Source organism: Orbicella faveolata, unplaced genomic scaffold (assembly GCF_042242905.1).
Source record: "Orbicella faveolata isolate gen_17 unplaced genomic scaffold, um_ofav_v1 contig_12, whole genome shotgun sequence".
Classification (NCBI taxonomy): Eukaryota; Metazoa; Cnidaria; class Anthozoa; order Scleractinia; family Merulinidae; genus Orbicella; species Orbicella faveolata.
The window spans coordinates 7,186,873-7,200,702 of record NW_028301539.1 but is presented as its reverse complement, the minus strand read 5'-3'; the positions used below and the strand labels follow the sequence as shown (position 1 = coordinate 7,200,702).

The window sequence follows — 13,830 nt, the reverse complement described above, 5'->3', positions numbered from 1 at the left end:
TTTTGGTTGTCTACTTCGTCTCGGTTGTTTTCTTACGAGTTTGAGGGGTCTTTATGATTTGGTATCAGCACTGGCGTGTTATTTCGATCCGCCGCTCACGATTACCCGGCATTGTCAATGGAACGTTCGGAAATAAAACTTCATCCAACTAAATTCATTGATTGCATTCGATTTTTTTCGCCAATCGAAAAAGTTCCATGGCCGAACTTTGTGTGAATTCGATTTCCGAAACAATAAATCTTAATCGAACCCAATGGAACTGTGAGTTCAATTTAGTAGGTCAGCCGATCTCAATCAAACACAATCCAATGGACTGCATTCGATCGTGGTCGGTAAATAATTCGTGTTACGAAACTCCCATTAACAAATGGTAAGTGTGGAGGTGTATTCTGAAAACATCGCCAGTATCAAACCAATCATTCGTTATAGCAGAGGACGAAATCGAACACATCCTGGATCGTGACCATGTTAACTAATTTGGTCATGTGATCAATAACAGTTATTAATATAAATCGAGGTATGGGATACCTGACTAATTTTACTCAGAGTGGAAGCATAGTTAATACCTGGTATCTTAAGCTTATTTAGCGAGGAAATTGCTCGCCTCATCATGACCTGATCTCACTTGGAGGACAGAACACTAACTTTATTTTAAATCAAATAATTTGGGTTTTATTCCTTGAATTCTAGTTCGACTTTGAAGTAAAGACGGCTATACGATGTGGTTTTCAAGTCACACCCTTTGCCCGAAGAAAACAGTTCCCAGAACCGTGAGGACGGCAGAATCTGCAGCATCAACAGCAGTACGAACCTTCATTTAAGAGAACAACGAGAACAGGAGACGACGATCATCGTCTCATCGTCTCGTGTCAAAAAGTATTAGTTGAGACTTGCAGCTATGCGAGGTTCTACTTCCATTGTGTTTCGGGCCAGGGAATGAGGGGAGGGGAAGTCCTCCTTGGTAATATCACTCGATGATTAGATATTATCCAAAAGAAACTACGAAATCGAAAACTCCACTCACACCCATTAAATATAACGCCCATCGCAGACACAATGTCGCTTTAGTCTTTACGTGTTCTGTGTTTATCTGTAACTGCCGTAGGTGACTTCTCTCCTGGCAAACAATAAACGCTAAAAACGTGAACTTCAGTCAGTCTTTGAAGATATATGGTGAAGGTCAAGATCAATTGAGGATAGACGACGTTTAAACTGAAATTACGAAAGGATAAACAAAACGAGATGTACAACACTGCATAAAAAGCGACGAAAATTTAACAGAAAATCGAGCAAATAAATCGGGGCTAGCACTTATTATGGCGCTGCAGAAATACTCTGTGCAACAGTTACCCTGAGAAATGTGCGCTCCATGAACCAGCGGTGAAAAAACGACCGAGAATATTTGGAAATATAAATTAAGCTCGAATTAAAAATGCAAACAAACGGCTAACGCCTATGAAACATTCCTCAGGGAGCGTAATTAACTAACAACTGGGTGTTATAAGACCCAACAATTAGATCCATTATTATCGACCAACGGATTAATGAACGCATTAATCAGCAAAAATAACTGCTTTTGAGTGTCAGGCCACAGAAGAGGGTAATTTTAAAGTGGACAATGGGAACTACCATATTGAGGAATGTTTCGTACGCGTTAGAATATCCTGAGCATGTGAAACGAAGTTGCCTGCAGTGGCAATGTCCAGTCAGTGTTCTAAAACAGAGTGCACCGTGAATGAGTGAACTGGAGTTATTGGTAGTGCGCGTTTACTAACACAAAGTTGCACCTCGCAGCACTTTGGCGGGTTCAAACCCAGGACCTGCAGATTAGAGACCCGTTTCTCCGTCGGCTAAGCTACGAGTGTAGACGGTAGCAGGCCCTGGGTAATCACAGCGGAATTTCAATTCTACTTGGTATTACGTGGTTTAGTGACTATATTTTAACAAACAAATCTGTCGAGCAAAGGCGAAAACAGGCAAATCGGGAAGAAACTTCATGCAACTTAAATATATTTCTGTGTACCTAATAACAACGTTCGATTTATCAACATTTTAACATGGCTTCGACGCTTTCAGGAAAAACATCTGTATTTGGTTTTGTTTTTGTTTTGTTTTTTTGTATCCAGGACTCTTTTGAGAATTGAGGGACAAAAGAAACTTGCGATTTTGTTCAGAAAGCTTTGGAGCCATGTTAGAATGTTTATATATCGAACATTGCTTTTTGGAAACAATTTACAGATGCACCCTTTGTTGCTCCTTATACAGGAACTATGAATTGCATTGTGAAAAAAAAAAAACTCCATGGAACCTGTAACGTATTGGCTAAGACAGACAACGAAGCACCAGAGCCTCTAAACACAACATTTAATCTTGTAAGCCGAGTGTACACATCAAGTGAAGTGAACGAACACATCCGGGATCCCAGATGTAAACTAAACTGTATAAATTAATTTTACATGCATAAATCAACATCGTTACAGAACCGGCAAGAAAATATTTAAAAGGCTGAAGAATTTCACTTTTATGTGAGGCACACCGACTTGTTCTCAGCATTGACTAGCTCTCTGGAGAGTTTTATAAAATGATCTCCAGTGGAATCTTTACTCGAGTGAAGAGACAAGACAACCTGACTAAACAAGCCAAACCAGTTTAACATGCTGTATGAACATTTTCAGTTTTTGATAGACGTTATCAGTAAACATGAGATGAGGCCAATTTGCTTGAAAATGATGGGATCATCTCAGAGATGAGTGAATGAACCTCACATCTGATCTATGGACAAAAATTAGCAGCCTTAAGCTATATTTTAATTAATACTGTACTGACCAGTTCTATGTGCTATTGATATCTCTGAGGATATCCCTATAGCAGATCCCGGCCTCCCTCCAGCGAGAGAGTTTCCCCATGTTTGAAGAAAAGTGCTTTTCCAGGCCAGAAACCTATTATTACAATGAGCAAATAACACGTATTCACAAAACTATGATTTGTTGAATATTTATGGGATAAAATAGGGATGTGTAGGAGATGTAATCGACACTACGGCCGTAAGTTCGAGAAAATTAAGAATTCTTCGTCGATTCATTCACACGGAATATCAACGCTTTAAACTGTTGTTCAAGATGGCGCATATGTACCGCATTTTTTGTAGTGAAGTGAGATTTGAATCAGCATCCAACAATTAAATTTGATAGGTGAAGTGTGCCTTAATGTGAGGCAGTAATTTATGATGAACATAAAATTTCGAAGCTTTGCTATTGAGGCCCTATAACCTTAAATCTGTTTAGAATCTGAGAAAAATTGACTTTTTAAATGTTAAACTATTTGATGTAAATGCGGCAGGTATTCGTTAAACGCCCCAAACTGTGCAATATATTAAAGACAAAGGTTTCTGAAGCAAGCATCTTTCTTTCCAGGCAGTTCCCCTGTCTTTGGTATAAGTGCTGTTAAATAGCGCCTTTAAAACGTTTCAAAACAAAAACGTTCATTATCATCATCTTACTGCATTCGTATACGTAGCTTGTGCGCTTGTCTGAACTGGAATGAGATAAATGTATTTTGGAAAAATGAAGGTAAAAATTTTGAATGGAGACTGAAAACAGGAAATGATTTTCCCCGTCGATAGATTCAAACAGTTTTAAAACGGAAAAATGTTGCTATTTCCTTGATCGGTAGCAAGGCTCACAGGTTTTGCATAATGCGCGTAATTCTTTGTTATCAACGTACAGGGAATGAAAAGGCTTTTACAAAATTGAGCTTTTTACGATTCCACGTAATATCGATAGTTTTTCCAATTTTTTTTTTTTATATGAACCCGAAAACATCTCCAGCGATCAATTCATCTTGCCAAAAGACACTTGTCACCCCCCTGTCATACATTTCTTTGTAAAAGTTAGTAAGTTTGGGCTCCATATATTCATGAGTTTCCAACGAATTCTCATGAAATTTGCACATTTGCTAAATTCGGCGTAATAAATCTAGCGGTGAGGCTTATTTTTGATGGAATGAAAAAATCGGAGAAGCGTGATCGACATCCTCAAAAAGTTCCATAAGTCATTTGCATTGAAAAAACTGAGCTGTTACGTTCAGAAAAAGGAAATTCCATGAATGATCTCAGTTTAAATAAAAATCTAGTTTTTTTTTTTCATTTTTATTGACAGTTGTCACATAAGGTTACGTTTTTAGAATAAATAAGAAAGAATAAATTTTTCGAAGGTTAACAAAATTACACGAGGCTGTAGAAATGCTTGTTTATTGCAAATTGCTCGCGAGTAATCTTGTGATTAGTCTTTAATGACACATTTGCAAATAGACTGTTTGAGGCCTTTGACTATACATTAATTGTTTACTGAGGCCCGATCCAAACGCCTCTTCACTCCACTCCACACGAAAATAATCAATCAATGATCAATGATTTGTGTATTGACATGCTAATAGGACGCCGATCATAAAATAGGGTTTTGATTGTTGCCAAAAAGGTGTTTCGTAACTTTACTGCGTTACATACTGAGAAGTTTACACATTGATAGTAAACCGATTCCAGCTTGTAGTTAAGGTTCAAATAGCTATCTTGCAGATCAATATGGCAGCAGCAAACCCTGCTGGAAATGGACAGCAGAAAACAGTTGAACAACTATTATGTTCCGCAGGATTACCTGGTGGCGGCCACTTGACATTTATTTTAGTTTTAAATTCGTTTCTGTCCATTATTGCATTTCTTGGGAATGCTCTGATTCTAATTGCTCTTCACAAGGAGTCTTCACTTCATCCGCCGTCCAAACTCTTGCTTCGTTGCCTTGCAACAACTGATCTCTGTGTTGGTATTATTTCACAGCCTCTCTTTGTTACCAATTGCATGTCTGTAGTGAATGAATATTGGAATATTTGTCGCCACGCATCAGCCGCAGGCTTTACAACAGCCAATATTTTCTGTGGAGTGTCTTTGCTGACAATGACTGCAATAAGCGTGGACAGACTTCTCGCCCTGTTGTTGGGACTGGGATACAGACAAGTTGTAACTTTGAAGCGAGCCTACGTGATCATTATTACCCGGGTTTTGGGTTGTGTGCACTGTCTGTTCAGCAATGTGGTTTTGGAGTCCCGTAATAACCTTGTGGTGTGGTATCATAGTGACATCTCTGTGTCTGGTAACCTCGGTCTTTTCTTACTCAAAGATTTTGTTCAACCTCCGTCATCATCAAAATCAAGTACAAGGTCATGCTCAACAACCAGACCAAACAAATCAACTGAACTTAGCGCGATACAGAAAGGCAGTGTCCACTGCAATATGGCTGCAACTGACGCTGGTCGCTTGTTATCTACCTTATGGCGTAGTGACGGTATCGGCGCCTAATAGTGGACGAATTTCATCTGTTTATTATGCTTGGCGTTACGCATTCACTTTAGTTTTCTTAAACTCGTCATTAAACCCGATTTTTTACTGCTGGAAGATAGAAGACGTCAGACAAGCAGTGACGGACACAGTCAGACAAGTGCTATGCCGTTGTTTCTCGACTTAGCTCTTGTTTACCTAGCCAAATTAAGAAAGAAGAAAAAAAATTAATGGCGTTTACAGATTAGGCTTTTTTAAGGTTTCCCAAAGGCTGTCTTAAATTCAAGTGGTGCGTACTCATTTCAATTTATCGATCGGTATCACATATTTCTGTAGCAGAAGGGAGTAGCAATAAAGCGATGTAACCATTTCAGTCCATTTTGTTTTTATCGAGATAGGCTAAGTTAAGATAAGAAATTACTGCAAGTATTTCGTCAGCTACGCATTCTACTAGCTTTCTTAAAGATTTTTCTCGATACTGATTTATTATCTGATATTCTGTTGCGTGCGTTGTTTGTGCGCGCCAATCGCCAAGTACACGACCCCAAGTACGATGTATTATTCAAAATAAACATCTGCTTAAAATGCTCATTTTGCTGCGTGATACCCTATTTCAATTACAATAACTGATCTCAGAGACCTAAAGACTATTTTAGTAGAGATAAGACGACAGACAAACGTTCCTGGAGGAATGTTTGAGATAATGATCGCTGCGGGAAAGGTCAAAATGTCAGGCGATTAGGTCAAGTGCCTAATCTTCATGATGCTCCTAAGTGTTTTGTTTGATTCGCCCAATTTAGAGCTATTGTGGTTTTGCTTTGATATGGTGTGAGGTTGTACTTTGTATTATAAATGGAGCTAAAATATTATTGATTGAATGATTGACTGTTTGACTGATTGATTGATTGAGTGAGTGATTGATTGATTGATTGATTGATTGAAAGATACCTACACTCCAGTAACAAATATCTCATCTCATCAGCTAGCACAAAAAATGGCAAATGCTCCCCAATTGACTGATTGCCTTCATTTCGAAGGGCTTGCTTTGCAGCAGGAAATAATACAATGAATGTATAATACAATGAATCAGTTAATATTTTGCTGATTTTGCTGACTTTCACAAATAGTGTGCTAAACCCTTAAGAAAAATTCATATTTCTTGTTTTGTTTGTTTTGTTTGTTTGTTTTCTTTAAGTTTGGTTTGGGATATATTTATCAAGGCCTATTAATCTCTTTAGTTATAAGCTGAAGCAATAAGTTTCAATTACTCGCAAATTAGCAAATACATTTACAATACGGCAGTGGTGACTCACATTAATAGACCTAATAGTACCTTATTCTCTATAATACCTTATATTTTCACCTTCTCCTATCGATCACTGACCTTTCGAGTTGAAAATCTTGGTAGTGTATTTCATTTGTTCCATGATAATTCAGTTTTATCCTAATTAAAAGTATAACTTGTAAGCCACACATGTACGCACTGCGGACCCATTTTTGATAGAAGTTATAGGTAAACATGAGCATATGGCGCCAATTTGTTGGAAAATGATGAGAACATTTCAGAGGTGAGTGTATGGACGCAAATTAGAATCGAGCCTTAAGTTATCTCTAATTGAAACTGACCAATAAATGAGATTTCCAAAAAAAAATAAGGTCAAATTGCGAGCCAACTGCCACTATCGCTAGGATAACCTATAAATTTAAATATCATATTTCAGAACACTGCTGCTTAACTCTTCCCAGGGAAACGCATAAAAACACATTTTGAGGCGTGGAACAAAAGCAAATATGACATCACAAACTTCTGGCACACAGGAAGCGTTTTTCATTTGGATTGTCGGTGAATGTGAATTGAGATCAAAGGAAATGTTTAATTTTGTGTTTTCTCTGCATCATTCATTCGCAAGCAAAGTTTTTAAAGAGGACTTGTGTTTCAACCAAAGTGACAACAAAGAAAGGATGCCAGTCATTTCATATTAAATGAAAAAGAAACAGTAAAGCTAGAAACATTTTGTCTTCGATAACATAAACAGCAGCTTGTACTCAGTGCTTTAAGGTTACCGTATACCTTCAGGGGAGTCTCTCGTCCAAGCGATGTAGCGCGTCCGGTTAAAGCTGTAGATACCTAAACCCCTATATCAAATTAAAGCTTATAGAGCTGGCTATCAAACTATACCAAGAATTTCGAAATAAAATGAATTGCCGATTTTTTCAAGACCACTAAATGCGAGCGCCCTAATCACCTTTTGGAAGCTACAAGTCAAAGCGAATTTTGTTTTTCGCCAATCTATTTTTTTCCTCAGTTTCAGGACAAAAAGCGCTAAAAAATGTTGTCTGCGTTTTTCCGTATTCAATTGCAGTAAAAACTTACAGAACGTTTTCAAAATAGGATTAAAAAGATGTGAAGTGATCGTACAAAAATCACAGCTCTCGGGAAAAAAAAAGCCAATGGATCTGAAAGCGCTAATATAAGAAAAATCTCTTGCCTCGCAAACAAACTCCGCCCACATATGTCTTCAACTGGGTTCTCAGATCACTGAGCCAATTAGTGCTTGGAAAGTTCACTACCATTAACCTCGCGGTGAAATTTACGCGCAAATATTCAAAACACCGTTGTGTTTGGCAATGCGCTCAATACAAGGCGGAGAGCTGATTTTCCTGTATCTCAATTTTTCTTGAAGCTGGTCTGGCAAAATGAGGAAGAAGAAACTGGATACCAACGCTAGAGTGGCTGGACGGAGAAAACAAACAAAAGAAAGCGCGGCGGAACATATTATTTCAGTGGATCTCAATGAGTCCGACGATTCATCGATATCGAACTCGACAGAAGAGTCATTGTAAACATCGCTGTTATCGCTGTCAAGTTCCCAAATTTTTACAGAACCTTTCTCTTCTCTTGACTCGATGTTTTTGCCCGCTTGATACGATAGTTATAGCTTCGTCGGCGAGGCAAACTTTCGCTTCTTCACCCCGAGATGTATTTTCATTCGTACGTTCTTCGCTGTTTTCGCTTTTTGGAACTGGTCCACGGAGTTTTCCTTGGTCCATGTCTACTTATAACTTAATAGACTTACACCTGCTACGAAAAATGCTTGGATTAACAATGCTGATCAACTGAGAAGCCAGCCAATTCGTGGTATCGACATAGGTAATATTCCCGCGAAAGTCGTCTCGGTTGATTGCATACATGTTATAGGGCTGTTAATCAAGAGGGAACTTTTACTTCCGGCCATAACGTAAAACCTCCATTTCTCCGCCAATATTTAGTTGTTTTTTTTCAATTTTTTTTTGAGAAATTAGAGATTACCTTTCGACAATCTCTTTGACCCAAAAACCCAGATTTGAAGACAATTGCCGATCTGAAGGTATACGGTAACCTTAAAGTGTTGGCGGAATCAAAGGAACTTTTGCAAAGTTTTCATTTTACGCCGATGTTAGAGACAGTTTGCCTTACCGTGCCCCTCTGTACCCCCCTTGTGCGGGTCACGTGATTTTTGCGACCATGTGCTCTTAGCAGTTTGGTGTGCGTTGTTTTGTGTGTAGGCGGAAAGTTTGCTTTTACCTTCGCCTTTTACTTTCTCGATGTTGACAACTTGATTAGGCCTGAAGATGCCCAAAAATATGTAAGTGGTCGCTCATTTGTATTGTTTTTTTTTTGCAATTGAAAATTTGTTCGAGTAGCGAGCTTTACATTTTTAACTTTCAGCTGTATCGAACCGACGGAAGGACGAGTAGCAGAATAAAAATCTTCAGTGTACAATTTGTTTGTGGATTTCTTTAACAGCCGAGACAACAGGGACCAAAACATGCGTTGTCCAGGAGCCCGTTCCTCCTCTAATTTGATGCGAGGAACCCCAATGGAACATGTGACATTTCATTTAGCGGCCTGATAAACCCACCCTCAGGAGAGTAAGAAATCGACCTGTAAATTTGTCAGACTCCCCAGTTTGCGCTCGTTATACGAAAACAAGATGGCTGAAACGTCTCCCCAGTGAGGTACAAGTACGGACTCAGTTTTGATTTGTTAATAAACCAACCCAACCAATTATTTCATTAAGCTGCATTATGATCATATTTAGATAATGAAGTAAAAGAAGTGAAACAGGTTGAGCCCCAGTCCTCTAGCTTGATGTAATACACATAGTGCTCAAACTCATTAATAATTCATGAAGTGACCAGCCAATAAATGATGTCTATTTTGGTCAGGCGGATGAGTCTTGATACCCAATGAAACACCAAATGAAAACACGCCGTGCTTTGATATCAAAACACACGTGTGTTTATGTCAAAATTACAATAACAAAAGCAAAAATCTCAATGTTGCTGTTTATTGTCATCAACTTACTACAATACTGATCGCTTTTACATTACTCTTTCTTATTTATAGTAACATTCACGTTGCAATAAAAAAACATTCCTGATATTTTTTTTATTTTAAAAGTCAGATTAAAAATAAAGACAAACACTGGTCACTTCTATACGCACATGCCTACCTCTCGTCCTTATAATCCAAAGGATTGAATGCGGATGCCCCCTTCACCTCCTCTAAATGCCTCTTTAGACCGCACACGATACCATACAACGTTCGAAGAGGATACCGGCCGCCCTTCTTATTTGCCACCTCCTGGATAAATTTAGCAAGCCAGTAGTTGAACGATAAATTATCCATGTACTCCAGATTGTCTTCGACAGAACACACGAGGTGAAAATGGTAATCTTTGAAAACGCTTCCAGCTTCTAATTCCGGAAATTTCAATGTTCTCGTCTTTTGCCATTTACGAAAAATTTCCACCGCCCACTTATCTTTGTATTTCGTGCTACTTAGTCTAGCTTTACTGACTAAAGCAGACTCTTCTTGGACTGTTCTAGAAACTCTAAAACGGAAGTTAGCTGTACTTGCATCCATCACTTACAAGCACATGCGAAAATGACTTCCAAAAAAATTCACGACCAGGCCAGCTTTGAATAATTTGCATACTAATTTTGTAAACAGTACAATCCAATAATATATTACAACAATAGATCAAAAGACGCTTTGAGGTTGTCTTTTCAAACTGTCAGGGATCCACATATTGACCTTTAAGGAAATAAATAAAAAAGGCGTTTGGATTATTCCTCATGCCAGATCAGTTACTGTGGTGGCAGGTAACTGCGCCCTAACTTCACTACATTGAGAAGTTTCGCTATTGATTCAAGATAAACTACAAATAGCTATTTTGCAGATCGGTATGTCAGCGCCAAACTTCACTGGAGATGGGCAACGGGAAACGTTCGAAGACTTATTTTGTTCGCCCGATTTAACTGCTGGACTGCACGGCCAGTTGACATTTCTTTCAGTTTTAAACTCTTTCTTGTCCGTTACTACATTTCTCGGGAATGCTCTGATCCTAATTGCTCTTCACAAGGAATCTTCGCTTCATCCGCCGTCCAAACTCTTCCTTCGTTGCCTTGCAACATCTGATCTCTGTGTTGGTCTTATTGCAGAGCCTCTGAATGTTACCTATTTGATGTCTGTGGTGAATGAACATTGGAATATTTGTCCTCACCTTATAGCGGCAAATTTTATAATGGCTTATATTTTGTGTGGAGTGTCAGTCGGAACTCTGACTGCAATAAGCGTGGACAGACTTCTCGCCCTGTTGTTGGGACTGAGATACAGACAAGTTGTAACTTTAAATCGGGCCTACGTGATCGTTTTTACCTTATGGATTTTGCCCGCTGTCCTTTCAGCAATGTACTTTAGGAATCCCCTTATAACCATTTGGTATGGCATCATCTATATACCACTGTGTCTTATAATCTCTATTTTTTCTTACACAAAGATTTTCTTCACCCTCCGTAATCATCAAAATCAAGTTCAAGGCCATGTTCAACAACCGAACCAAACAAATCAACTGCACATAGCGCGATATAAAAAGGCAGTGTCCGTTGCAATATGGCTGCAACTGACGCTGGTCGCTTGTTATCTTCCCTATGGCATAGTGGAGGATTTGTGGGCTAGGAGTGGAATACCTGCATCTCTTTATCTTGCTGGGGCTTATACAGCCACTTTAGGTTTCTTAAACTCGTCGTTAAACCCGATTCTTTACTGTTGGAAACTAGATGAAGTCAGACAAGCGGTGAAGGACACGATCAGACAAGTGCTTTGCCTTTGTTTTTCGAGTTAGCTCTTGTAGACCAATATCATGGTGAAAAGTTAATGATGTTTTGAGACTGGGATTTGAAAAGTTCTCATGAGCGTTGTCTGAAATTAAAAGTGGTGCTTACTCGTTTTGATATGTCAGTATGAAATGTTTTTCTAGCAGTTGGATAGCCAAGGAGAAAGTTTTCATCATTGCTGTAAATAAAAAAAAATGTTTCAAACTGTGTAACTTTGCAACTGCGAATAGAGATGAAAAACATTAATAAACTGCCATTTTTTACCGCTTGGACTACATCACACAAAATACAGTCATAAAGTTAGACATTTGGTGTTTTTTGATGTTTTTTATTTCTCGTTCATAACACAGGCAGAAAGCACGGAGTTCTTACGAGATAAGTGAGTTATTCCGACAGGAAATGTCGGGTAGGACTTAAGTAAAAAATTCAAGTGTATTTAATATTTAGAATGACCGTCTCGACTTCAGCCCGGCTCTAGTGTTTCCATGATTCGTCTTTAGTTCTAAAATTTAAGTTTACAAAATAATTTATTATAGATTTATCGAATAAAACAAGGACACTGTGAGATACGTAATGAACACTCAGGCGGGCGTTATTCGAAAATTGTGACTTAATTCTTCATTGAGGCTGAAGATAAATTTTAGTTTTTGAAACAAGCAAAATTTTTTAATTGTTTTGTTTTATAGATGGCGCACATTTCTGCAGCTGCGAGTGCAAAATGAGTTCACTACTAGAATACAGAAACTAAAATCGACAAGTGGCATGTGTGTTTATGAGAAGCAGTATTTTATAATGAAAATCAAATTTGGAAGCTACGCTTTAGTGGGCGACTGAACTGATGTCTGTTTAGAATTTGAGAATTGAATTGAGGTGAGCTACGTTCTTGTTAAACTTTTCAAACCGTGCTATTAAAAACAATGGTTTGTGTTGCAAACGTCTTTCTTTCGAGACAGCTCTTCCGTCTTTAATATGAATTGAAGCGTTTGTTTATTGAACGAAGATCGACTTCCAGACTTAACAAACGTTCTTGGCGGATTATACCACAGATGAGATAAATGTGTCGTAAAAATGATGTCGATAAAGTTGTTGGAATAGAAAACAAAAAATATTTAGCGTCAAATTTAATCACTTTCAGGAAAAACGGAAAAAAAGGTTAGGACTTCCTTTGTTAGCAAGGCTCATATTTCTTGGTATAAATGTTAACGTTTATTTGGCATCGGAAGTTAATTCTAGATTTAGCGTGGGGAAAAATTATGACTTAAGTTTTCATTGAAGCTTAAGATAAGTTTCATTTTGTGGAACAGGCAAAATTTTTGAAATTTTGTTTTATAGATGGCGCAAATTTCTGCAGCTGCAGGTGCAAAATGAGTTCACTAATGGAATACAGAAATTAAAATCGACAGGTGGCATGTGTTTTTATGAGAAGCAGTATTTTATAATGATCACAAACTGTTTATTTGGCGTGGGAAGTTAGTTTTAAATATAGCGTGACGAAAAAATGACTTTGAATTAGCTACATTATGGAGAAAACAGACGTTATTAGTAAGGTTGAGAGATGTGCGAGTGATGAATAAAAAAAATCGTTCATTTTACACAAACATTTTTGGATAGTTGTCCAACACGGTTAAGTTTCGCCGGTCAAAGCAGTCACTTTCATCCGTGTCATTGGTATAAACGGCGAATGACGTGAATCATCAGCAGTTTAAATTAGCGATGATGGGCGATCGAAAGATCGAAGTGAGCCACCTTTGATTGAGTAGAATCGAGCCATCAGACGCTCGAAATTAAATGCAAAACTTAAGGGTCTCGAATAGGATTTTTACAATAACTGTCTAATTTCTCGCGCGCTGATTGGCTCATTTTTATCATCAATAAGAGTACAGACGGAAAAAATTTTGATTTACGCAAGCTTTCAAGTTCTATTTTCAGCTGTCAAATTGTCAACTTTTTAACCAATGAGATTTTATGGACTTTTTTAAGTAGCCAATCAAATAGCGAGAAAAGCTATTGACAATGCTCGCGTCATTTTGAATAAAATTCACTTATCTTTGTTTATGGCAAGTTTACGACGTCTTTTCCCCTCATTTATTCCGGCATTTGACCATTTTGTTGTCTTGTTATTGTAAAAAACATATTGACGTCAGTTTTTTTATGCGTCTGTCCTCTTAGTAATAATAAATTTCGTCATAACATTGTCAGAGTTTACTGCGGAGCCACTCGCCTGCGGCTCGTGGTTCCACAGCCACTTTGACAATGTTATGACGCAATTTATCATCAATAAGAGGACAGACGCATAAAAACTGACGTCAATTTGTTAAATACACTCGCGAATACATTGC

The 13,830-nt window shown here is 38.1% G+C and overlaps 1 protein-coding gene and 1 pseudogene across 1 annotated transcript; both read left to right on the top strand.

Annotated features, from left to right (window-relative positions):
* Nucleotides 1-4,579: 4,579 nt before the first annotated feature.
* Nucleotides 4,580-5,521, top strand: LOC149116357 (melanocortin receptor 5-like; annotated as a pseudogene).
* A 5,039-nt stretch (nucleotides 5,522-10,560) lies between these two features.
* Nucleotides 10,561-11,499, top strand: LOC149116356 (beta-4C adrenergic receptor-like). Its single transcript, XM_089278797.1, has one exon. The coding sequence runs from the start codon at nucleotides 10,561-10,563 to the stop codon at nucleotides 11,497-11,499; it is 939 nt and encodes a 312-aa protein (XP_089134923.1).
* The last annotated feature ends 2,331 nt before the right edge of the window (nucleotides 11,500-13,830 follow it).